At 39.1% G+C, this 27,546-nt stretch overlaps 1 protein-coding gene across 4 annotated transcripts in view; it reads right to left on the bottom strand.

Annotated features, from left to right (window-relative positions):
• Positions 1–14,991: 14,991 nt before the first annotated feature.
• Positions 14,992–27,546, bottom strand: part of LRRC4C (leucine rich repeat containing 4C) — a 76,787-nt gene continuing 64,232 nt past the window's right edge. For 2 of the 4 annotated variants that reach the window (XM_071745000.1, XM_071745001.1), the window contains 2 exons: positions 23,906–24,125; positions 14,992–18,157 (listed from right to left, as the gene is read on the bottom strand). In XM_071745000.1, the coding sequence (XP_071601101.1) occupies positions 16,199–18,115 (1,917 nt within the window). In that variant the 5' untranslated portion in view covers positions 18,116–18,157; positions 23,906–24,125 and the 3' untranslated portion in view covers positions 14,992–16,198. The remainder of the gene's footprint in view (positions 18,158–23,905; positions 24,126–27,546) is intronic. The other 2 variants (XM_071745002.1, XM_071745003.1) reach the window with 1 other exon arrangement.

Here is a 27,546-nt window from a genome sequence, read left to right as displayed (position 1 = left end):
GATATACCAACAGAACACAGATGAGTACAAAATTTTGTGTGCATATTTTCATCGTACTGCATTTTAGAATATCTCAATGTATTGTGAAAATACAGAAATAATTCATATGTATGTAATTATTCACTTCCAGCAGGTCCAGCAGCACCTTTGAGAAATGAAAAGGAGCAAATATGTATATGTGTTTAAGGACACCAACCTCCAAAACCAAATTTTGGTCACAGAATATTTTTGCCTTCATGATAGAGCCACAAACAGTTTATTATCTCTCTACTACCCTTTCTGTAATTAGAGATATTTTAGGCCAATTCAGTTGCCCAACTGGAGAAGATGTACACACATCATGTTCATCATCATCTCCTTCCTTTCCACACTCCTCCCTTCCAAACTAATTTCTGACTTTCTCACTTCAGCACTTGCCACTGAAGTTTCTAGTTCACAGCACCTGAGAGCCTGGAGATCTGTGGCTCTGCCCCAGTCTTCCAGGCTCCACTTTAGGCCTTTCCTCAAAAAGATGGATTTTCCAAAATACCTACAGGTCAAGATAATCTCCTTGCCCACTCCCAGAGGAACATTAACCAATCTTATGATGGGGGAATCAGACAACTGCCTGCAAATCACAGAATTTCTAAGAAGTGTGCTACCATAACACTGCTCACTTAGCCACCTGGCTTTCATGGTATCCCATAACTTCATCACCAAATCATCATCTCTCCTGATAAGAAATGTCCTTTGACCCCATTAGACTTTTTTCCCTGCTCACTGAGAAGTCCAGGGGTGACAGAATACTGTCAGTCCACAAACCAGGACTCAATACATAGCACAGGTAGCACAATCCACCCCCTAATATTCTATGATTCTATGCATGATTTCAATATCTTCACATTAAAATAAGAATTATCCATTTACCTAAGGAAACAAACAAACAAACAAAAAAAAAACCACCCCAAACCCCCCTCTTTATTTCTCTTTCTTTTCTGTTATGTACTGTCCCTGGTTGTCATTTGAGCTGTTTCTCTGTGCTGCAGGTGTAACCCTGAGCAAACTGCACTGTCTGAATGGCCTCAGTTGCCAAGGGGATCATGATGCAGAATTCTCTTCCCCTGGGGGTGTATAATTGCAGGTACTCAGAATAGACACGAATGCCTACCCAGCTTTTGACAATGCTCTATGATCTGCCTTATTATTTCATGGAAAAGGAGGAACAGAGTAAAATTTAAAATTAAAATGAACAATGGAGAAGGAGTGGATGGTAATTAATCTAGCATCACAGAGAGATGCTTGGATTAGGTTCTCCAGAAGCACACAGCTCCTGGGAGAGCAGCAGACATTCTGCACACAGAAATCTGTATTCCCATCAAAACATCAAATATAAAGCAACAGTTTAATATTTAGAAAGTCCTGTGCCAAAACCTAAGTACCTGCTTCTTGAGCAGAGCAGGCACAGACAAGTCACCCAGAGCAAAACTCCAGCAATCCCAAGGAAAAGGCTTTGCCCAAGTGGCAATGGGAAGAGCAGTGTCAGTATGGGAAATATGATTTATTTGTGCAACAAACAGAGCTCTGCTGCGTGGGACTGGCAGCAGCACACGTGTCCTTAGCTCCAGTGCAGACCCTGCACAACCCTGCCCATGGGCTTTGGGAAGCCCATGGTGCTTTAACTTCACTGTAATTTGAGTATTCCTTTTGAATTCCATTTCAATTTGAATTCCATTTAAAGTTTTCCTTGAACTGAACAAAAACCGATAAAAAAAAAATTGTCACTGAACCTTTTTTCCAGAAAATCCCAAAAATAATGTGAATGAATGTAAGTCTCAGCCCAGGTTCTTTCAATACATCTGCTGAGAAAGACACTGAAATTCACAGTTTCTCATTTGGGGTAGCTGCAAAAAGCTCTGAGCATCTCTTTGAGCACTGTGCCTATGTCACTGCCCTGAACAGATTTCTAGAGTATTTACCATTATATTTAAACCATGTATGATGTGAGATGCATGAACACCTCTCTGATATCTAATATCTGTTGGATACCCATTATCTATGTCTCTCTACTTAGATGGATGCATTCCACAGGTGGGATTTATCATTATATATTTGTAAGATAGTTAAGGAGTGAATTTCACATAAAACACTGATGCAAGTCACTGCTTTTAGATGGCAGCGTAATTCTTAGTGAACAGAAATTGCCTCCAAGGGTAAGTTTACTAAATAAAACCCCAAGCATTTTATTTGCATGGTAAAAAAAATCTGTAAATGTACAAAATTGTCAAATACTACTGTAGTCAACCAAAAGCTTTCCACAAGTGACAGTAAACCACACACAGTACCTGCCAGACTTAGGACTCAAGACTGAAAATTAATGCATCCTTAATTCCATGTAATTACATTACTGTTGTACAGCACATTTCTGAAAACACATTTATGTTTTTTTCATTTCACTAGAAGGGTTAAGTCTTAATAACACGTTCCTTTAAACTCATTTACTAGTAAAATTGTGCAGAATAATAGGATTTGATGTAATGACTTTTGATAGGAAAAGCTAGGAAACAGTTCAGTGGTTGTTCAAAGTTGGATCCTTATTTGGAGCTCAGTGGAAGTGGCATGAAATAGGAGCAGAATTTGCCATCAAAAGTGAATACAATTTCATGTGCCCCTTTTCTGGTGTTGACTACACTAAAAAATGTAGAAAAATGAAATTCCAGTGACAAGAAAGAAGATAAACCAAACCAAATAAAAATAAACAAAGCAAGCACAACATGAAAAATTCCTGATAAGTTTTAAAAGGGTTGACATGGGATGAATTTTGCAAGTTGATGAATTTCTTCCTTTTTGTTATGTGTAAATATTAGCACATCCCTCAGCATGATTCAGTTCTCTCATCAAGCCACAAAAAAATACAAATATTAGATATATTTCATTGTTTCTCTAATGATATTTGAAGTTACTTGCTATCTCCTAAGAGTATGCTATTTAAAAAAAAAAAAACAAAACAAAACCAACAAATAATTAAGCCCAAGCTGTTGTTTTTTTCATTTCCAGTTAGAAGTTTGAGTTCACTTTGTGGTAAAAGCCACAGAGATGCCCCAAAAGCTTTAGAAGCTTGTTAAATAGAAATTGTTCTCCAGTGCACAGGAGAGAGGCAGCTGCTGCTGAGTGCTCAGTTTCACTGGAGCCATTTATTGATGCCATTTCTCCAACACATGCACATGCACTCAGCTTCCCCCAGAGCAGCTCAATCACCAACCTCATATCAAATAAACATCCAGGACAATAAACTTAACCTGTCTGAGTACTTTTCATAACAGTGCTCTTCATTAGAGGTCTCTGCTGTTCATAGATGGACTCACAAGCTGACAACTGAGAGCAAACAGCTTGTACCTCAGGGAAAGTTTGTAAAACCTGGGGTTATGGGGGAAATTTACATTGGCCATGAAAACCATCCCATTATTTAAATTCATTATGAAGCCAGACTTCCTAATAAATGATCTAAAACCAAAGGGTAATATTTTTAGACCACTTTTCCAGTTTTAATGAACATAGAAAGTACCTCTCTTCTCTGGAGATCCTTGAGGTCCTTTGCAGGGCTTTTAGGCCAGGTTACCAACCTGCACAACCTAACAAACCAAATGCAGCAGTCCCAGCTGGGATTTCTTCCATTTGCTTGTTCTTTCTTTCTCCATTTGGTTGTTACTTCCCAACATATTATATATACTTCCCAATATACTATATTAGCTTCAGGAAACTAAAGATGCTCAGGGGCAAAAGGAAATATGTAAGAATATATATATATATGTGTGGGTGGGTATATATACACACAGGGATTTGAAAGTGGGATGCAGCAAACAAAAATATTCAATAGTTTTAAGGAAGGCAAAAGTTCTATTGCAGATCAAAAGTTTGTCTTAAGTAGAACCATTGGTTCTTCTGTAACTCCTCATTAGTGGAGAAAATCCTAAAATCAACAAATCTGAGAGACCAAGCTATAGATTATTTTCCAATAATAATAATAATAATAATAATAACAACAACAATAAATATATTACAATTTAAATATTCTAAAGAATATTATTTACTAATAATTTATTATTATTATTTAATTATAATAATTCTCTAAATAAAGGGGTGGGAATTTTAGCTTTGAAAAATCCACCCCTATGCACTCCCCATGGAATTTATTACATGCCCTTAAGATAAATTCTTTTAATTCTTTGAAGGTGGTGTCACCATGCCAGGCTGAGCATTTCTACCCCTCCTGGAGACTGAGAGCCATCTGCTGAATGGCAGAGCAGCACCCAGGACAGACAAAGCCTGGCAGTACTGCCCCTCAGACTCCAACTGCAAACTCAGTGAAGCACTAGAGGAAAACTAAAATCAACACCATTAGAAAGCTGAGGGAGAAGGCACACAGAGCTAATACACAGCTAAACAGTTGTTATATCTTCCTCTTGGGACTCCAAAGTCACCCTGGCTGTTAATGGAAGTCACAGCACATCCATTACTAAAGAGGAGATCCAACACACGTAATATAATACAATATATCCAGATAAATATGAATCTAATTAACTGGATTCCAATAGGTGAATGTGCCTCTTTGCAACACCATTCACTTACAGCATAATTCAACTCATTTTGCTTACACACATCCTCTGATGGATGATTCTCCTTCTCCTACATTGCAACTGGACTGATTCATTGGCAAAGAGGAGAAATTCAATCACTTCTAGACTATAAAAAGCATAAAAGAGGGTTAATAATCTTAGGAGCTTGATTGTATTCTAAGTGCTGACTCTTTATTCAGAAGAGAAATTTCAAGCCTCACAATTCCTGTTTGTATCCTCAAATAATTATAGGCCAAAACGTACTTAATCTCAGTCTATTTCTTTATCTACTCTTTGTGACAGCCCTTGCTTTGAGGAATGCAACATAATTGTGTTATTTCATGGAATAAATCCATGTTCATCCCCCACAGAGAAAATAACCAAACAATTTAAAATGTGGTCATGAGCAGCCAGATTCTGATTTCTGAAGACCTAACTGCATAACCCTGAGTAAGCTGCTTTTTTAGGGAAAATCATCTTGCAATACAAACATCAACCAGGGGGTGAGGGGTGTACAGTGAAGAGGAGGCAGACAGCACTGACTGATTTTGCCAGCATCTTGGATGCTCTCTGCATAGAATGCCATCAGAAATTCCTAAAGGAAATCCTAAGAACTTCAAAAAACTCAGTTTTGCTTCCCTCCTACCCCCAATACACTTTTCTGTCCCCTGCTCACACACATACAAAGTGTTTTGGTTTTTTTTAAAGAGATCTAAGACCTCAAGCTGTGGAGTTTTTTGTTAATTTACTATGATACTGTAAGAAACATGCAAAGCAGTTAATAAATACTACAGGCAAGAGAGCAGTTGGAGAAGGCTGGAGGAGAGATGACAGTTACATGAAGAGAGAATGTTCTTCAAAGCATGAAACTTACTTTATAGGCTTCACAGCCAGTCCTGAGGAACTGAATCCAAATGAAATTGAGTGATGTTGCTGGAAGAACAGCACTGCAGCTCACCTGAAATCAGTCAAGCTCCTGGAACGTGCAGAAGAATGCTTCCTCACACAGATGGTGGATGGTGGATGTTCCTTCTTTAGCAATAACAGGGGATAACATTTGAATCTGGACTCTTAAATTTTAAGTGCCACTATCATATCAGGTACCACAGATTTACTGAGGTTTTTTAACATAGGAACCATAAGAGAAAGGAGGAAGGCACAGATCTTTTCCTCCTCCTTCTCTAATTTCCTCTTAACCAATACACCTGATTTCCTACAGCCCTTCACTCTGGGGAAAAGGATATTTTTCCAGCTCCCTAAGGTGTGCACCCCACTCCACTCCAGAGCCTTCTCTCCCTCTCCCAAGCCCTCAGCCACAGGCTCTGACCTTTCAGCACACCCCACCTGGCACCATTTCTGCCTCAGGATATGCAGAGCTTCATCTGACCTTTTCAACAGCACCTGTGGCCCTAAGTGGAAAGAAAAGGAAAATAAAACCCACCATCCCTGCCTGTCCATCTCTCTGTCCATCTCCACATCCACTTACTCACCACACTCACTACTGCCAGAGCTCCGTGCTCAGGGGACTCCCAGTTCTGATGAGTGAAATGGGGCAGCAGGCAAAGCAAAAAGTATTTTTTAACCATACAACCCATTTCTTCTAACCTCAGAATCAGAACACTGATGCAAATACTTTGTTAGTGATTATTAACATGCTCCAAGGGTATTTTTCCATGATGAGACTTTTATCATCACAGCACCTCAGAGAGCACTGCTCTCCCCCCGTGTTTTCCAGGGCTTTGTTCATTGTTGGGTTTTAGTGAAACAAGGAGGTAGAGAACTTTTTTTTTCCCCCCCTCAGGAAATGAACAACTGTGCCAATATTAGAAGACAAAAAGCAAAAGCAATAAATGTATGTATTTATTTTACTTGGAGATCATTATTTGCTGACCCTCTCATTTGAAATTCTCAAAGAGAAACCTGGAATGCTCGAGAAACACAAATGGTGGGAAAAAAAAAGGAATAAAGCAAAAAACAAACAAACAAACAAATCAACCAATCAAGCAACCCAAAAGCAGCACAACCTCAGCAAAAAGAGCAGCAGAGGAATGAGCAGCATCCACACAGATTTCTGTGCTTGTGTTCCCCAGGACTTTCTGCAAATGGGGAAACTGCTTCAGGAAGTCCCACACGAGTTTTTTACAGGGCACAGAGCAGTGACAAACCCAGAATTACTACAGAGACATTAATTCCACCCCCAGATATCCTTTTCCCCTGTTTGCAGAGGGAAGCAGTTCCCTGGCACATATCAGATCCTCACTGCATGGGGTCAGCTCTCTCCTCAGGGATGGTTGGGGCCCTGTGCACACCAGAACTTTGACCTTTGGTGAAAATATTTTGTGTTTCACTTTCCTCCTCTGCCACAGTGGGCAGCAAGGCAACCAAAGAGAAGAGCACTGCATCCCTATTGCTACTGCATTGATTTCCTCAGCAGAGCTGATGAGGAATAGCAGAGCCACAAAACTCTCTGTATCTCTGTCTGTCTGTCTGTCTGTCTGTCTCTGTATACAATAGAGAAAATAATGAAATCTTTTTAAAATCTTTTATGCCTTGCTTGATCTTGATGATAATTCTTTCCATGGGCCCTCTCCATAACATTATCTGGAGACACAAATATCCTGGAAGGAAAATAACCAGCTTCTGTCTTCTTCCCATTCATTGCTTGTGCCATTCACTGGAAACATCCTGAGAAATGAAATGGAATAAAGAGAATTAATCTTATCAAGTAGGATTTCAGAGAAATACGACTAATGGAAGTTTCTGTATGGGATGGACAAATATTGATGACTTTTTTTCTCCTTTTTTGCATAACTCATCTTCTAAAGACATTTTCTTAGCTATCAAATACGTAGCAGCTGCACCAGAAGAGAGCACTTGATGGAAACCTGAATGAAGATACAGAAAGCTAATCCACAAGGCCAAACTCAAAAGGAAAAGATCTATTTATTACCCCATGAGTGACATACTGTGGTCTATTTGCAATGTGTCTGATAGAGTTTGTACCTTAAGTGTTCTTATAGAGAACTGCATTTATCACAGAAAACTGATCTCAAGAGAGCAGACACAGAAACTGAACCCTTCTTGTACCCTTCTGCTGCACCCTGAAAGTCCCAACCTGCAAAACTTACAGTACCAGTGAAGGAATCTGAAGGCCTTTGTTCTCAACCCAACAATTCACTTAAATATTATAAAAGAGCAAATTAATTTCTCCTACTGAACCATTGCAGCAGCACATGCCAGGTCACAACTTGAAAACTAAACTAGAGCAAAGACCACTACCACTGGATTGGATGCCACAAATTTGCACAGCTGCCAAATTTTGGCATCATTCCCAGTAATATGCTTCCAGAACTGCACTATCAGTACTTAGCAGTCATTTAAAAAAAGACCCACAATTAAAAGCAGTCAGGAGAAGGAAAATTAACTTAAACCCAGGCTGGTCCAACCCCCGAGTGCTGCTGACTGAATGCCAGCCTTGCAACGCCTCCATCAAGCACGCATCAAATATCCCTGCACAAAGATAAACACCCAAGAGGCTTCTGAAATTTGAAATAAGAAAACAGCTTCCTGAACAAGATCAGCTGCTTTTTTTTCACTGAAGTTGTCAGCTTCAGAGGAGCCAGAGCATCCTTCTCCTGTTCAGAGATAAGATCTCCCCCTGATAAGCTGTGTAAACACCAAAGATGAATCACCTCACACCAGTTCTGCTGATTTTGTGCAGCCAGACCCCAATTGCCTGAAAAGACCCTGAAAAGTTGGAATTTACAGTGTTTTGCTGGTAAAACTTCAAACAACTGCCAGGCAGTCAACACCTCCCTTTAACTGCAACACTTGGTGTGGAGGGAAGAGACCCAAAAACTTTATGGGCTGGTTCCCAATTAGACACAAAGAACAATAAAGAGGGCATTAAATGGGAGCAGAAACTGCCATCAAGTTGGGAGAATACAAAGCAGGGCAACACAGACTCAAATCCTACATCTGTGTATAATGAAGAAAATATAATTAAAAAAGACCCAGCTTTTGAGAAAATACGTTGGGTGAAAACACCCCAAAATTATGTTGGGTGAATAAAGCTGAGATTCTAGAGACAAGGAAAAGGCTTTCTACTCCAAAACATGATAAAATCCTTAGAAAATGTATTTGACCATTGTAGGAAAGAGGCATATTTCAAAACTAAAGAATCATGAAAAAAATTATAAGGAGGCCTTACTCAGGCTTTTTACTCTTTGGTGACAGCAACTGAAAATGAAATTAAGAAAGCAGTAAGGATGTATAAATCTTGCACCTTCACAAATTTCATGATAGGGCCAAGTTTTCAGTCTTATTCTTTCATTTCCTTAACTTATATTTGTTCACGAAGGTGACAGAAAGCAACTTAAAAGAAAAACAAATGCATACTATCAAAATACCATATGTTTCATAATGTGGTTTTTTTTTTGTTTGTTTTGGTTTTTTTTCCCCAAAATTCTTATTTCAGTTGCATTTATCTGGCTATCTTTTAGCCAGACAAAAACGTTATCCCCATTTGTGGGGAGAAAGGGGCAGGATATGTACAAATAAACCTATTCTTATTTTCTAATTAAAAATCCTGTGTAATTGCAAATAATCCCAACGGACTGAAATGGAAAGTTCTACTAAAATAAGTATTTCACTACTGCCATTCTTGTCCATTCTGTGTATGTCTATTCTGTGCTCCTTCCAGATTAAATTTAAGGGACCAATTTTAAAACCAGCAGAGATTAAAGTTGAGGTGATGTTTACAAGTGAAAATTGTGAACTGAGTGCTTCCAAAATGCAAATTTCTACCTTTCCTCTGGGGAAAATATTTTCTACTTGTAAAGTATGGATTTTCAGAATTCCAACTTAAACCTCTAGCTATAGGAATCTCTCAGTACAGTACCCTGGCATCCTAAATAGTCCACTGAGACTGGTCTGACCGATAGGAGTCTAAAGACTGTTGACTTTAAAATACTCCCTCAGACTATTTCCAGTGTGATTTATTCAGAATGGATTAATCACTGGGTTCAGCCATTATTCAGCTCTACCAGGAAAGAAAATGGAATAAATGAGGAGGAGGGGAAGAAAGGAGAGAATAGATTCTCACCACTTTTCAACTTCTTTCTTCTTTGTAGTTTTTTTTCTCTCCCTGCAATGCTGGGACTTCCTTCTTCTCTCCCCATTATCACTGCATTTTATTTTATTCCTCCTTGCTTGGTTCATCCTTTGATTATTTCACTGCTGTGTCAGCCAGGAGGAGATTTCCCTTCCCACAGGAGGGGCAGAAATCAGCAGGGAGGTGAAAAGATAAACCCAGAGCCAGTGTTTCTCCAGCAGGAAACAAGAGGTGAAAATATTGCTAACAATAATTACTTCTACCCATCTTGATAGGAACAAAGCTGACCTAAGCAAAGGAATTTAAAAAATAAACAAATAAATAAATAACAAATAAATTGCAGGGCTCTGTTTGCTCTGGCTAGCAAAAGCCAGGGAATTTTTCAAAGCCTCTGCTTTTGTTTCAAAAGGCCTGGATAACTTTGCCTAAGCAAAGAGAGGAACAGTATCAATAAAAGCAAACAAACAAAAGTGAGAAACACTGCTTGTTTAGGCATGTGCTTTCTAGGAATCTGAGAGCATTCTTACTTATTGGTTTTTTTTTTTTTCAACTGTAATTTTATATAGTTTGGAATGTTGTTACAGTCTGATTACCCAAAGACACTGACATATTATCTCCAGCTCACCACAATCTGATGAAGTGCTTCATCACAAACAAAAGGGATGTTTCAAAAGGGGTAAAAACCAAACCAATGACAACAAAACACAACTTTTCAACCTGTAAAATCATTAACACATGGCAGGTGATTAACAGCCCTAACTTATATACAATATTAAAAAAAAAAACAAAACCCAAACGTATAAATTACTTAAGAAGCTGCTTTGCAGTTTCAGATAAGAACACGTTTGGTTGTCAGTAGATTTCAACACCTGTACCCAGCTGTGCAGAGGCTCCATCCAGTCACACAACACTGACCTGACTTCTGTCCCACTGGAATTCAGTCCCAAGCCAGGCTGGAGACGAGTGCCTCAGGAAGAGAGCTTCAGAAAATGAGAGGAAAACAGCTGGACAAAAATGGGAAACCAACAAGGAGAGGGCAGAGCTGCTTCATAGCGTGGCAGTGCTGTCCAAACCACAGCTCAGACAATGGGCCTTGAGAGGAAATCCATGAGGGAAAGAAACCAAGTTGAATTACACGTTACAGAACTAAACTAGGCACAGGGGAAGGATTCATTCAGTGGGTCACTAATTCTGGTTCCAGGTTACTAGATTCTATCTCAGCTTATTTATTCTTACTTTCTCTTTTTCATACATTTTTTCCCCTTAATCTTACTCATACAATCACTCTGTAAATAACAGACATATACAGGCATACTTATACATGCACACCATTCTGAGATATCATTTCTCTATTTTCTTTTTTTGTAACTTAGTTGTGTTTAACTGAGCTACTTTGAAAGGAATGGAAATAGTTTTCAAGTCAACAGAATTATTTTTTTTTTTTACTAAAATAAAGTTGCAATTTATATTTTAAAATTGATGAAAGCATAACCAATGCAAATCTTCTCTAAACTAGGATATGAATAATATTTTGCTACTCCAGTAGAGGAACAAATGAATTAAGGAATCTTTCACTGCAGAAGCCATCACAAAGTAGACTGAAAAGAACCCCAGAGAGTACTAAGCATGAACCTCCGATGGGAGAGGTTTGAATGATTTAGCAGAGAATTCTCTGGCATGCTCTGTATGGGAAGCTGTTCCAGAGCTGAGAGCACACATTACACCATATATCTACAGCAAAATTTAAGAAGAAAACAACAAACTATGGATAGGGCAGTCAGGATGCTTGCACACACCAAATGATACATGAAAATTAGCTGAAATTTTTGAGTTTACAAATTATGTTGCTAAAAAAAGATGTAAAAGTTATCTGAGATATATCACTCCCTCTTGCTTAAATCATTATATTTACTGTTACTTTCTTGTCCAATAATTTCTATTTTTTTAACAAGTTTTCCTATTTTACATAAGAACCGGTTTCCAAAGTTCTCAAAAACAGGTCCTTAGTTTTCTCTTCATTATTTAAAAAAAAATTAGCCATTAAATCATCTGATGCTGTAACCATCTGTGTGCCTCCTCTTCATTCCAGAATTCCATACTTCACTGGAGTTACCCAATAGGACAGATTCAGAGCACTCTGAGTAGCCCACAGCCTAGGTGTAAGTTTGAAATCTATTAAATCAAGACAAATCAAACACAATATATCTATTTTTAACAGGTCTCACCTAAGAGAACCATGACTTACTGAAGCAAATAGCACGCAGCCAGTTGCCACAAACTACACATAAACACCTCGTAGTTATTTGCTGCCAAATCCACACAGCCACAGCATCTCCATGGGGCACCACTGCAGAGTGAGGCTTTGGAGCCAAAAGAAATTGCAGATTTACTGCAGATTTCAGGTTTCCCAGAATCTCCCCAAGTCCATCCCTTGCTCATGAACCCTTGCTATTTATTTAGGGATGGCTCTGGGTGTTACCTACTACAACACTAACACCACCTCCATCACAAAATGTCTGCTACTGCCCTCAAAGTAACTGTGGATCCAATCTTAGATGCAAGTTTGAAATAAGACTTTTACTGTCATTACCTGCACAAATGAGAAAAAAAAAGCATTACAGAGTTCTACTAAGAAAAACAGAGACCCAGACATTGAAGTCTAACTCATCACATTTTATCTTCAAGATAAGGGTAAATTATTTCTTCATTTAATTCTTTTGGTATGAAATTGCACAGCAGCTCCTAATACTTCCCACACCTTCAATGCCAGGACTTAGGAAAAAAAGTGAAAATTAAAAATCGCTGTACTTAGCTCATTTAAAAACTGGAATAGAAATTTTAGAGAAGGGTGAATAGGTTGAAAAGATTTTCCATTCTCATCATTGAAAAGCCTACAGTAATGGGCATATCTGACAAAGAAAAGCTCATAATAGCTGCTAGGAAATATTTTCCCAGGACTGTGAAGCTAGAACAAGTAAGTACAGTATTCATTTTGTTATCTTTAATGCTGTGATTAACCTATAATGCTGTCAGTGGGGACAGGGAACAATTACATATAATTTTTAATGCATTAGAAACTTTTAGCAAAAGAACTACAATTACTGTAATAATTTTCATATAGTTAGCCCTTTTCAAAGTAAAATAAAATGTCCATACCTTGTGTGGTGAATTGAACAGAACTCACTTGTTTTGCTTTAATATGTTATTTCTGAGTATGACAAAGTTTGTAAGACTCCATGACAATTCCAGGGGAAAAAAAATTAGTTGCAATTAGTTGCAATTTGTATTTTTACAGGACAGCAGGCAAAAATCTTCGGACTCCATCAAATGAACTGAAGAATAATTTGTCCTTTTACGTGATCCCACCACAAAGTGATAGCTCATAATGAAGACCACAGGGTTTTTGCACCATTTCTTACCTCACACACTGCCTACAATGCAGTCACCTGCAAGAGAAATGTTGTTATTTTGTTAGAGTTTCCTCCCAGTTGTGCTCTGCCAGGCAGGAGACCCAGGCTTCATTTTTAACCTTGCAGTCTGGAGCAGCCCCAGGAGGCACTGGCACGGGTCCTGAGCATCAAACCACAGAACTCCTCTCTCTTCATTCAGGAGCTCAGTTCACAGTGTAACCTGTGGCAGTCTCTAACTTTAGTATTTCATTAATACATAAAAGTACTGGGTTTTTTTCCTAGAACTAGGAAGGAGTCTGGAATAACCTTTGTGATTCCAAGAAGGATGCAGGAGGAGATGCAGGAAAATCATAACTCGTGTGGTTTCCACATAACCCACATACTCACCCAGTCAAACACACCAAGATGCTTTTTCTTTATCCTCACTATGAGAAAGCAAGCTATATGATTTTTTTATTAGCCAATAAAACCAGCTTAACAATCAGTAAAAATTAGCATAATGCTTAAAAAAAGTCACTGATGTTATTTTGCATTACTCCAAAGAGGAATAAAGATTGTCACTGACCTGGTACCCCACTTGGCAATGGCTATACCTTTTATTTACCTTATATTCTTAAAGGCCTCCTATGCATGGCCTGTAGGAGTTAGCAAAAACTACCTGTTTGTAAACCCATGGTGATCATAAGTGCCTTCAGAAACACTGGTTAGAGACTAACCATTATTTTTAGCATAAATCTGTTGATTTCAGAGCACCCTGATTTAGGTTTCCTGGTTGTTGGTTGTTTGGTTTTTTTGATTTTCAGATAATCACTGACCAAAGACACAATATTACTAGCCAGATGGGCACAGTACTAACAGCAGTGTGTAACTGTAGTGTTTCTAACAAGCTCTACCACAAGGTTTAACATAAATCACCAACTAAATGCTCCATTGCACTTCCAAGAAACAGGCAAAGCTATCAATCACAGCTGCAACATTTTACATTCCAGTCCATCTTTGCTCTCCATTAATATTCCCTTAGAGCAGGTATTATTTTTCATGTAGTACTTCAATGGATAATGCCTTGCCAAGTGTTTGCTTGATATTATGAAAGAACTTTGGATTTTATTTGGTATTATACTGAGCAGACTCCTTGCAAGGTTGCATTGTCACCTGTCTCTGCTACTCTTTAAATCAGGCTTACAGTATTCACTTGTAGCCTTGAGAACTGTGCATCCAACAAGAGACACTGACCCCTGAAACTAAGAGAAATTCCTTCTTAAAGATACAGGACAGAAATCTACTGCTCAGTAGCATCCTCATCCTGCTTGCATGCTGGAAAACTTCAGAGATTTTGATATGAACTAAGAACATTATTCACCTAGCACAGGACCCTGAGAACTCACAGTAAGGGCAGTTAAGGACGAAAATAGGTAAAAAAGACATTTAGAAATTATATATTTGATTCTTTTTTCCTAACCTAAATAATTTTAAAATGCTTCTATTCAGTTGCTGATGCACAAAGTATTTTAATTTGGCAGAACTTCTAATTAGAAGAACACTGTGTCCTGAGACTGATTTTCTTATGCAAAGCCTTCCTTTCCAGCTTTCAGCATGCATGGTATCCCAATACCTTCCCTATCCCAATAAATCCATTCAAAGAACATATATAAATAGAAAGGGCACACATTTCATGTTGGTAAAGGAAACAGAGTTTAAATTAATCTAAACTGGTTGTTCTACATGGAGTCTGTTTGTCATGCAAATGACATAAAGATACACTCCTCTGACTTGGCTGACTTTCTTCTTTCAAATTTTTAACCAAATCTTCCCATGATTTAGTCAATTAGCAGCATTTTCGTGTCACAGTGCACACAGGGATACAGCTCTGATCATAGGCATTATAGCTCAACATATTTCATTTTTATCTCTAGGACAACCAGAACAACTGAACTGTAAACTACTGCCTTTCATATAAAGATGACTTTTCTTACTCACAGCTGTATACAGAAAAAAAAACAACAAAACCACAACAGAACAAAATATTCAGCCTTGTCTATTAATTTCACTGATTACTGAAACTACTTCCAAAACTTTTCCTGGCACTGTGAGAGACACCCTGTGATATAATAATTGAAAACACCATTAGAAGAAACAAACTAATTCTTGCATTACAAGTCAAACACCCTTATTTGCCAGAATGCTGCTTCCATAAACCAAAAGGAAAGCTGCTATTCTTCAGTAATGATCCAAAATGTTTTCATTATTCTCTTTAAAGGGCCTGTGTTTTGGACCATCACAGCAGAATATCAGAAGAATTTTAACAAACTTTTGATGTTTAGATCCCGACTATAAATGAGCTTTACCCAAGTACAGAAAAAAACAGTATTTTATTTATAATCTCTCTTTAGTGTTTGAGCTACAAATTCTGGTTCTAGAATTGTTTAAAAGATCATGGGTTTTATAAGTTTTTCACAAGTAAATTAATTTCTTGGGGTTTTTTTTTTTTGTTTGTTTGTTTTTTTGTTTCTTGTGGTTTTTCTACTTTTTCTTCCATTTTTTTCGCAGAATGGTGCCTTCAGGAAATACAGAGCAAATAATTACATGAGAAAAAAGTTTTTCATGTTTGTCTTTTGCACCTGTAAAGTAGCAGTTATTATTCCATTCTCTACTGAATGATTTCAAAAAGGGCATGAGAAAGCAAAAGAAAAAAGGAGGAAAAATGACAAAATAGACCAAATCTCACCACTAGAATTCACCATATAAATTCCCAAAGTGTAACAGAATTCTTACAAAATTTCCTAGACCAGTTCTTTTAGGGAATCAAGATCTCCTATGAAAAATATGGCAAATGGGAATCAGAATAGGTTGGGAAGGGAAAAAGGGAAACAGGAGGGTAAATAAGTGCAGCAAAAACAGGTTCTGAGGAATACACATAATTTTGTCTGCTTTAGATCACAATAGAATTTTTAATAAATAAATTTCTTTTTCTTTGTAAAGACACTTTTTTTTGAAACAGTAGATTTAGCCCAGTCATTTGTGTCATTTGTCTTATAAACCATCTCTCACTGTACCCACCCCAGCCCCATAACGTCATAAATCTTTTAGATCTGAGTCTCTTGTACATTGTCTTTTGAGTTCATTCGGATCAATAACGGTTCATGCACTGAACTGTGTATTGAATTTATTGTGTTAACTGTTGTTGTGTGGTTGAAAGGAGACTTGTAAGAGTTATAGTGATTTAGGTGCTCATGCTCTATTGCTGGCATGGGCAAGTGACTCTCTATGGGAGTGTCACCCGTGAGCTCATCATCCACATTAATGATCTCCACAGTCCGTGTCGGAGCGTGGTGGTTCTGCCGGTGATGCTGCTTCCTCATTTTGTAGAAAATCACCAGCATCACAGCAGCCATGAGAGTGATAGCCACAAAACAACCAATTATTATTTTAGTAGTCTTCATAACCTCATCTATCCCCGGGATCCCGTTGCTCGCGTCCGTCACGGGCACGGTGAACGTTTTTTCCGTCGACCTTGTGCTCTGTGGGGTGAGTGAGGTTGTCACGTTGGTGGTCTCCCAGTTGGTAACCGGCGTGGGCCCAACCTGCTCTGTGGTCTGTGCCTCGTCCTGAGAAGGTTCCACAGTCTCTACTGTGACGGTTGAGAAGTAGGTGTAGCCGGGGTTATCCAGGGCAGTCACGTTCAGCGTGGCGGAGGCCGTGGTATTCCCCACAGAGTTACTCACCATGCAGGTGTACAGGCCCGTGTCTTGCACCGTCACCTTGGTGAAATTCAACGTGCCGTCACTGAGCACGGCGATCCGGACCCGGTAGGCCCCGTGCGTCATGACGGATCCGTTGGGAGTAATCCAAGAGACAGAAGTGAGGGAGGTGGATGCCCGGCACCTCATCTCTGCGGCCATGCCCTCCGTCACGTTGAGGTCCGCTGGGGGCTCCACGATGACCGGAGCGTAGCAGGTGAAGTAGTTGAGGTCCAGCTCACCAATGTACCTCCCTTTTAAACTGGGAGGCGTGTGGCAGCGGGCGCAACACGCGGTGTTGGAGGGAGCCTTGTCTTTAATCCACCAGCTGAGCCAAAGGATGTCACAGTTGCAGTTCCAAGGGTTGTGATGCAGGTGGATCCTCTCCAGGCGGAGAGGTGTGAACAGGTCGTGAGGCAGAAGGGTCAGGTTGTTGTGTGCCAGGTTGATCTCCACGAGCGACTGCAGGTTATCAAAAGCATTCCTCTCTATCACCTGAATCTGGGACTGTATCATCCACAGTTTCTGAAGATGCATTAACCCTTGGAAAGAACCCGGCCGGATGGCAGTCAGGTGGTTCCCAGAAAGATCTAACTCGTCCAGTTTCACAAGGGGGGTGAGGTTAGGGATCTCTCGGAGATTGCACATGGCAAGGTTCAAATACCTCAAGTTGGACAGACCTTCAAAGGCACCTTCTGAGATGTATGAAAGCCTTTTCAATTCACCCAAATCCAGCCTCCGGAGAGAAGGGATTCTGTTAAAAGCATAAGAGGGAATGCTCTCAATGGGGTTGTTTCTCAGCCACAGTTCCTTCAGTTTTGACAGGTATACAAAAGCCCCATTTGGGATAGTGGTCAGACGATTGTCGAAGAGTTCCAAAGTGTTGAGATTGGCCAGACCATTGAAAGCCCCTATTTCGATAGTTCTGATGTGATTCCTGCTGAGCTGCAGGATCTCCAGGTGCCTCAGATGCTTGAAGCTGTTGACTTTAATGATTTGGATCTGGTTCTCATGGAGGTTGAGCAAGCGGGTGTTGGTGGAGATCCCGTCCGGAACGTCTTTCAGGTTCTTCCGTACACAAATGACTTTACTGAACTGGTTGCTGCAGGAACAGACAGAAGGGCAAGTCTGAGCCCTCACTAGCCCAGCCACCACAAGAAGCTGAAGAGCCAACAGCACCACAAGCAGGGGGTCAAATAGGGCCCTGTTAAACCTAGGACCTATCATTATCTGCTGTGGATGTAAGGTCATCTTGTTCAACATTCATAATTTATTTGGTGTTGGACCTTCTGAAGTTTGAATAGCCTGAAAGAAAGGAGGGAGAAAGGAGAACGTTAGATTAACCTCAAATATTTAAGTGTGCTCTCTAAAAAAACCAAATGCCAGAATATTCAAGTCTTTAACCTTCTTGACACATAAGACAACACAACGGATACTATGAAGAGCAAGTTGAGAGTCCTGTTTTGTATGGGTGAAAATCTTTGCCTATAGAAGTGTCATTCCTGTATCAGAGTAAAGCCTTTAATACTGAATCTATCAGCTCATGCAAATGCTAGGCCTATTTCAAATTTAAAAAATAAAATACAAAAGAAACATGCTGGGCATCAACTCTTCCTTTCCATGAAACAGCATCATCCAATTTCATGGTATTTCCTCCTCAATTTTGTTTGGCACCCAGCAGACAAACACTCGTTAGTAAATGTGTGCTGCACACAAAAGTAAGAATAGCTATTTAAATGCTGAAAAATATCTCAGTAGCTTCAGGATTGGCAGTTTCATTGGTACCTCTAAAAAACCCCCTAAAGATCTTGCTGTAAGGGCTACAAATGATCATTACCATTTTAAGAATTTACTGATTCATTTGTCGTTCCTAAAGCCTCCTGTCCTTAGTTCATTTTCAATCTGCTGCTCAGTGCAAGGTCCCACTGCTGTAGAGATTAATGATATTTCCTATAAATCAGCCAAAAGTACAGTCTTATAAATTACAGCAAGCTTAAGGCATATTTGTAACCCAGAGCAACCAGATGAATAATACATATATTCAGTAAAACAACATACCGTAAGGCAAAGATTTTCCACTCGAGGCTCTGAATTGTTTCATTTTGTGTTAAAAAAACACAACAACAACTATTATTCTTGGAAAATAAAAAGAAACAAAACAGGAAAAAAATATGTTAACTTGCATCTTGCAGCAATTTACTGAAAGTCTTTTTTTTCCTAATTATATATTCAGACAGTGGATGCTTGAGAATTTCTGCATTTTTAAAAAACTTGTTCAGGCCTAGCAAGTATTCTCCTCTTGCCTTTAATAATTTACTGCAGAGAAACCCAATTTAATGGTTAAAAACCTGTGAATGGGGACTGGAAAATCTGGACTGTATCTTTGATCTGCTCTGTTAGTGCTATTTATAAAACACCACTCTTGTTATGAAAGATTCATGAAAGGAAGGTGTTTTGCAACCTTGAGCAAGTCACTCAGCTTTTCTGTCTGTGCCTTACACTCTGTCATGACTCTGAAGATTATTATTCCCACCTCTGCAACTCTGAACATCAGCTTTGGGGCTTTAGGGTAATATAATATAATATAATATAATATAATATAATATAATATATCAGACTAGATGAGGGGTCGCTGCTGTACACAGATTCCTTTTTACTGTAGGTTTACAAGGTCATTTTTTTCTAAAGATGATGCTCAAAAATAAAAACTTTTTATATTAAAAAAGTATATTAAAAAAATATATCCAACTTTAATAAATGACTGTGCTAAAAGGGGATGAAAAGGACCTGGTTCCCATCTTTTTTATGCTTTCATGAAGAACAAAGTGCCCATTGTGGTCAAAAGAATTTTATCAATGAGACTAATATAAATTTCAGGCTCTTTAACAACTGTGCTCACTGAACATTTATATTGAATAGTTGTTAACCATCTTCTGCTAATTGATATGATTGTATGATGGGATTTAATTAGTGCTTTTTGTTTTAAGTAGTTGTTGGGTTTCTTTGTTTAGTAGATTTGTCTTTTCTTTTTTTGTCATTTTTTTGAATTCTCCTAAACCTATCCCCTAAAGATAATAAACTCCATTAACAAGTAACACAGCAGGTACAGAAACACACCAAACCATCATTGCACTAGTGAAATGATGACGTTTTCACTGGAACTGATCTGAGAACCCAGCTTGCTGCACCCAGCTCCAGAGCTGCCAGTTATCCTTTCCTCCACTTGCGTCCTTACCTCCACACCTCCCTTGGGCTGGCCCTGCCCATTCCCCAGCCAAGGCCAGCTTTGCAAGATGCTTTATGGTTTCCCTGGACTGCTTTTTGCTGCTCTGTGCTCTCACTCCTGTAAGCCAGATACCCTGAAGGACCAGGAGAACTTCCAGATATGCAAAGAAGCACAGGAAAAAGAAGAAAGGGCACGAGGGAGCCTCAGCATCACCCAGCGTGCACACAGCTCCCTGCAGCTGCTCCTTTAACACCCTCCAGTAAGATGAAGATGCCAAATCCTGCTGCAAGCACCCCAAGGCACTCCCCTCCTGTCCTGACTTCTGGCACCCAACTGTACCTATTGTGATATATATATATACACACATATATATATATATTCAATGATATGTACTGTGAAATGGGGATGGAGAGTCCTAGATACAATTTCAGGTGTGTTGGTGTGTTTGACTTTTCTGTCTAAAGTACAGCCTAAGGTGTATCTTTTTTAATATATAATAACAGAAGATCTATGCTACCAATCCACTGGAACATCTTCTGGGAGGCACTGAGAGAAAATCTTAGATTTTGTAGCCAACGTTTAAGTTAACTTTGAATTTATTTACATTACTACTTTTTTCTCTCTCTTCCTTGGTAAAACAGGAAGCAAAATGAAGTATTTAGCATCAGACCACACTCACTGGGGATGGTGTCATTAAGAACAGAAGAGCTGATAATTCATAGCAGCCCCAATGACCAACAGAAAATATACTGGGCAGTGCCTTGCAAGTCCTCACTTCCAACCACTGAGCTTTGTCTCCAGCTAACTGCATACTGCACTGAGATTCCTACTGGCAGTAGGAATAGATCAGAAAAGTCCTTTCTTTTCTACTGCTGGTTTTCCACTGCTCAGAGCTTAAGTATTTAGGAAGCCTGGGTGCAGTTATTTCACATCAGTGTAATTTTAAATCATAAGTTCCCTGAAAAAAAAATTAGCACAAAAACTCAGTGGAAAATTAATTTAAAGCCTTGAAGGACACTATGGAAAAATTTTGATGGGCTTAACATAAAGACCCATCTGGAACTCTGTATTGGAGTAATTAGCTATTCAGTATCTGTCTATAATGCCAGAGATACACAGAGGTTTAGCTGTAGAAATCCACACATGGAACAAGGAACATCAACCAACTTCTTTAGACCTCCCTGACAACTCCTTCTCTTCTCAGCAATTGTTTTTCCCCACTTCATTATTCTAGTACCAAAATACCAACTCTATGGTCAATTCCATAACACTGGTGCCCTCTGCTGTATATATTTAATATGTATCTAAAATGCTAAGAATTTCTTTACTGCACAGTCAGTTCTCCAGACACTGTACAATTATTGTTTCTCCAAACATGACTGCTCTGTGGCATTCCTCTGCTGCAAGTGTGCATCATCTGTCACTTCTAGTATACTGAAGTCTATTCTCTTTGTGGCCATGGAGACACACATATACAGAGTTATTTGGTTTGGTTTCACTTCAGTTCCACAGAACACTTAACAAATCTTTTTTCAAACTGATGTCTGATTTGCATGTCCTCCTCTCTGCTTAGTCTTGATGTACCACCCGTTTTCCCTTAAGGAAAAACCATTGCCCTCTGAGATCCAATGCAGAAGATGAAGCACAAAGCCCATGCACCTCTGCTCAGTGCAGCTTTATTCAGGGACAGCTCAAAGGATGCAATGGTTGTGCTGCTGAAAGGAAATATTGCCAAATGTGGATGGAGAGAGATCCTCCTTATGGGTATCAGGGTGGAACTCACAATTAGTTTCTCATTGGCTTGTAATTAGGTCTTAGGCCAGATGTGCTTTGATCACTCTTTGTTATTGCACCAGCAGTTGTGATACACTCTGCTCTCCAAAGGTTTTACTGGAAGAGTGGGCTCTGGTTACAAAAAAAGAACTTCTGCCTGATGAGGTATGGGAGGTGGCAAAGATCCCTAAGCTGGATCACTGGTGCTTTGGTTGCTGTAGGCAACTCAGACTGAGCTTTCTGTATAGCCTGTGGCATATAGAATTCATCCAGTCTGTAAGCAGCTCAGCTGGGGGGCAGTGCAGGGCAAAGACCATGGCTTTATCCCAAAATATATTTATGGTACAATCTGATCTAGCAACACTTTGGTTGGTGCTGTCCATCTGCCATAAGAAAGGAGATGTGATGCTATATGTCACTACACTGAACATATAGACAGAATCTATCAGGTATCAGGTGATGAAACCATCCCAGCAAATTTAAATCATCATAACTATATCACATGTAAACTAAAGCATAGTTAAATACAATTCTCCCTCAACCACATGCCACAAAATTCCAGGATGCATTCATATCACTTCCTACTATTTTTTTCAAGTTGACAAATACATGGATGTATTCAGAAAACACACCTTTGCTTCACTTTATGTGGCACAGCTATGTATGCTGTACATCACACCCTTTTAAAGAGGTTTTTGAGAGAAAAACCCTTTGCTAAGATACCTGCATTTTTTAGTAAACAAGTCATTCTACAGTTGCAAATTAAATGGCAGATTTCCAAACATATGAAGAGGAGCCAGGTGCATCAAGCAGCTAATTATGCTGGGAAATCTTTTCCAGTACTATCAGCATCAGAGAACTGAAAACAGTTTCTGATGGCACGGGCTGTGCAGTGCAGCAATAAAAATAGGTCTGAATCCCAGGATGCAAAAGTGACTCATTTGGCTCTCTTTTCAGGAACTCTGAATGCTCCCAGGGCCTGATCCCCTTCTGGAAGCAAAGCCAGCAGAGGAAGCCAATGGAATGTCAGTGTAGATACCAGGAGAAAAGCACACGATCTGTCTTAGTTCCACAAAATACTGGAACATGTGAAGATAAAACCCTTGTCCCAGAACAGAGACTGAACTGTGGGCAGGGAACCCCAGTGGGGCCAGAAATCTTGTACCAACATCTGCTCTGCAAATGTTCCTGCAGCCTCAGATGGCCCCAGATGGCAGGGAAGGGAAGGGAAAGGGAGAGGGAAAAGGAGAGGGAAAAGGAGAGGGAAAGGGAAAGGGAAAGGGAAAGGGAAAGGGAAAGGGAAAGGGAAAGGGAAAGGCTGATGGAACCAGACTGCTAGGGATTCCTTCACCCTGCCCTCCTCTACCCCTCCCCACCAGGCTGAGTCCAGGACCAGAGCTTTAAGTCCAAACACTCTGCATCCTGTTCCCTGCCCATGCCCAGGACACCAGCACCATTCCTGTGCTCTCTGGAATGGCTTTGCCATCAGCAGAGGAACTCATGCTGTGTTCTGCAGAGAGCATCACACAAAATCAGCACACTAGGTTACAACAGATCTGATCTTTTCCTCTTCCTGATCTTATTTTTTGTTTTTCTCATGGATTTGGACCTGCCTGAGCTGTTTGTTTTTTTTAAAGTGAAACCCCCCTCACTGCAGCTATATAGCTGTGGATATTTTCCTCCATTATTAAAAATCAGTTTTCCCTTTTCACTGCTACAAGACTTTACAAGCTTATAACTGTGGATATTTTCCTCCATTATTAAAAATCAGTTTTCTCTTTTCACTGCTATGGGACTTTACAAGTTTATAGCTGTGGATATTTTCCTCCACTATTAAAAATCAGTTTTCCCTTTTCACTGCTAAGGCACTTCACAGGTTTCACCAACAGGTTAGAGAGCCATTGCCATAAAGCCTAAAACCCAGGAGGATTCAAAACCCATCAGCTTTTCTCAGGTAGGTGCAGGATGCAGAGTGGACACTGCTGTACCACAGATACTTCCCAGTTCTCTTCTGCAAGCCTTTCAAAACCCAGCTGAACCACTAAGACACTGACCTGAGAGACCCAAATGTGACAGGACATCTTCAATCCTCCTGAATCACAACTGATTTCAAGGGAGTTCAATCAAGGATGAGTTTGATCCAATTTGCCTTTTTCTTCTTTTCTTTCATGAGGTTATACAGAAAACAGCTTTATTCCACACTCCTCATTTTTCCAGCATGATTTCCTTTTTCCTCTCCCATGTCTTCCTAAGGTTTAAAATATTTCTCCTTGGCTTCAGGTAGCAGAAATGAACATGAAAAAGACATTTTAAAAATGAGAATTTTAGTACATATTGGCCCAGGTGAAAATATTTGCATTTTAGCTGGAAATTAAGAGATTTTCTAGTGTTTTAAACTAAATAAGTTTGGTGTGTCCCTTTGTTTATAAATATTCTTTTACTCCCAAGAGTCATTTGCACTCCCTATCCTCAGTACCACTCATCACATTTGCTAATTTTACAGGAAAATAATAGGAAATGTCAGACAATATGTAAGGGATATATCTTTAGGACAGACTGATTTTTATTAGGAGAAATTATTGGCCTTCTTTATTGACCTTTCCCTGGATCTTACCCAAAGGGTGAAGAGGACAAAGCAATTTTAACCTCACTATTCAGACTGCTCAGAGTGGTGATAAAAGGAACAACCTATGAACTCTTCACAATAAACTAACTTAAATTCTTTCATAAAAGCCACCGGAATGCAGCTTGGTACCAGTCCACTCCAAAACATTCTAGAATCTTAATTGGAATTAACTTTTAAAGTGGTTTAATTATATTGCATTAAATCTTTGTGTGGACACTCTTATTTAGAATGTAATTTAAGCTAAATTGCATCAAGGACACTGTAATTTCAATTAAGAGTGACCATGAAAGAATGTAATGTAGTTTAGCTGCTCCCTTTTCAAAGTTAATTTGGATTCATTTTCTTGAGACTCCATCCAGACATTAGAAACTTTTGTTCTGTATTAACTCAGGCTCAATTCAATTACATAAAGCTAAAGAGGCTTTCTACCTCAGCACTGGTCCCTGGGGTTATTTATTTCCAGTTTTGTTCTTCTCACTTAACTAATTCAGCTGATAAAACACCTTTTCTCCGAACCTTTTTGGTTTCCTGTGTATTTTTCAAGACAGATATTCATCTGGGGGGAAACAAGCAACTCTAACAGGAGGAATTTCACAATAGCCTTGCCAATAAAATCCTCCTAAGTGCAGCAGCACAACCCCACACCCCATGTGCCAGCCAGGGGTGAAATGGGAGTCACACAAACACCTTCAGGATTTCACTGTCTCAGGTCAGGAACAGCTCAGTGAGCAGCACCTAAACCAGAGCACATCTGTATCTACTGAAAAAGAGGCTTCTGTTCATCTGAAACAGGTGCTTCTATCTGTTGAAATAGAGGCTTCCTTAATCCCTTTTTGGTTTATTAGCAAAGCAAAATCACAGATCCCCATTCACAAAGCCTCTGTGAACCACAACAAAACCCTTAATAAAAAATTATTTGATGTGCTGCAATGCCATTTTCACTCCTGGGACACTTCATTATTTTGAAACACTGCAATGTTTGCTCATTTTTGTCAGCCCAGTAGAGACTTAAGACAGGATCTACTGAAACGTACTACAGCAATACTTCATTTCAAACAAACTAGGTTTGATCTGGTAGAATATCAATTTCTTTTTTTTACACGGAAGCTTTAACCTGTGTAAATTAACATCCTTTTCAACAATATACTACAGGATTTCAAAACAGCAGGCAAGGGTCTGTACATGAGTATGTGAAATATTTCCATGTTGCCTCTTCTAAAAAATGCAGAGGCAAAAAGTGCAAGGCTGATGGAATCCAAGATTCCAGTCCTGATTCCTTCCAAAATTTTCTCTCTACTCACAAACTATAAAACCAGCTCAGAACCCCATTGTAGTCTAAGAATGCATAGAGAAATGTAGCCAGTTATACTGGGTTTGCTGGGACAGAATTACAAAATAATTTCCTTTTCTGTTCAGATATTATTTTTTAAAAATTGCAGAGTCCAGTTGTTTAAGAACAAAAGAGATAAGATGTGTTGTTGTCACTTACTCCTAGCTCTGGTATGCAAGTTTCTATAGTGACCAAGGTCAAGGATAGCTTTGAACCATGTTGGTGCAGAGGGATAATATTAGTTGATTATTTTTATTTTGTTAAAACTATTTCCATTTCAACAACCCACAGGTCTCCATTCCTCTTCCTGATTTCCCCCTCCCAAGCAGGGTCAGGTGGTGGAATGACTGCCTAAATCACAGCATCAGTATGAGTGAAGAGGAAAAAAAAGAAAAAAAAAAAAAAAAGAAAGAAGAAAATTAAAAGAAAAAAGAAAAAAAGGGGAAAAAACAAAGAAAAAAAAAGAAGAAGAAAAAAATGGCCATTAAACTCTATATTTGCCTTTAAGAAGGTTTCATCCTAATCTTAGGAAATGAGAGTCCAATTTTTAAATACCAAAGCAGCCTTTCTTAACTTACAATCTGTCTCCTGAATATTTTTGTTACTCACACAAATCCTACTTTGAGTCTTGCTGAGCTCTTGATCTCTGTACATGATATAAACCAGAAGACAGAAATGTTTAGGTGTTTGTCAAAATGTTTCTGTGAGATAATGCTGTCTCAGGAAAGTGTTTTCCTTCTCTAAGGTCTGAATATTGAGTTGGAGAAGTGCTGGATAAGTATTTCAGAATCCTGGTAACTAAGGGCTGTATTGCTTAGTATCCAGTATTGAAAAAAACCTTCTAGGAGAAAAATATCCTGCTAAAAGCACTCTGAAGCCCTGCACTGCTTTTGCATCATGGCATTTGTTGTGGCTAACTGAGTTCTAATTACTTCCTTCTTCTGTTAATAAACAAAGAGCCAAAGAAGAAAAGAGACATGAGATGAAAAGTTAAGGTTGTGAATAGCCTCAAGCCTGGCAAATGAGCCTGGTAAAACTTCTTGTTCTTGGTAACTATGGAAACCCCTGAAGGTAAGAGTGGAACAAAGGCATTTTTTGGTCTGCAGTTCACAAGCTGTTTATTTAATTATGAAGGAATATGAAACTGTTAGGGGCAATGCAATTATCATATTATAATAATGTTTTGAGAGAGAAAAAAAGGGACAGAGAAATTTAAGAAGTCAATTTAAAAAAAATAAAAATTGTGTTAGGACTTAGCTGAAATGGCAGCATCTTGTTTTTTACGGAGATTTATAATTTACCAAGATTTGTGATTTTTTTTTTTTCCTCCCAAAAGTGTGTGAGGAGCCAAAATTAGTAATAAAACATTTTGCCATAATACCCCTCAGTAGATTCATAGTAATTATGTCCATTCTATAGCTCATGAACAAAACCAAGGTCAGGGTGTATTTCAGTTAAACTCCACGTGTTACCCAGGTGCATCCCAGCCAGGAGAACGAGCACATTATTGCCTGATCTGTCACTGCTGGGCAATGCAAAGGGCAGAGGTGCTCTTCCAGACAGCACCTCCACACCCTTAATATTACAAGCTGGAAAACATTTCAATTAAATTCAGGAGTGAAATAAAATCAAGTGTGAGACTAATGATGACTCAGGGAGGCTGCAACAGCCACTGACAAGTGTTTTCCTGAGTGGGAGCAAGAAACTTTGACCTGGTACTCCTGTTACTGCATTTCCAT

Source organism: Heliangelus exortis, chromosome 5 (assembly GCF_036169615.1).
Source record: "Heliangelus exortis chromosome 5, bHelExo1.hap1, whole genome shotgun sequence".
Classification (NCBI taxonomy): Eukaryota; Metazoa; Chordata; class Aves; order Apodiformes; family Trochilidae; genus Heliangelus; species Heliangelus exortis.
Note: the sequence above shows the minus strand (reverse complement) of the source record. Positions and strands in the feature narration are given on the sequence as shown.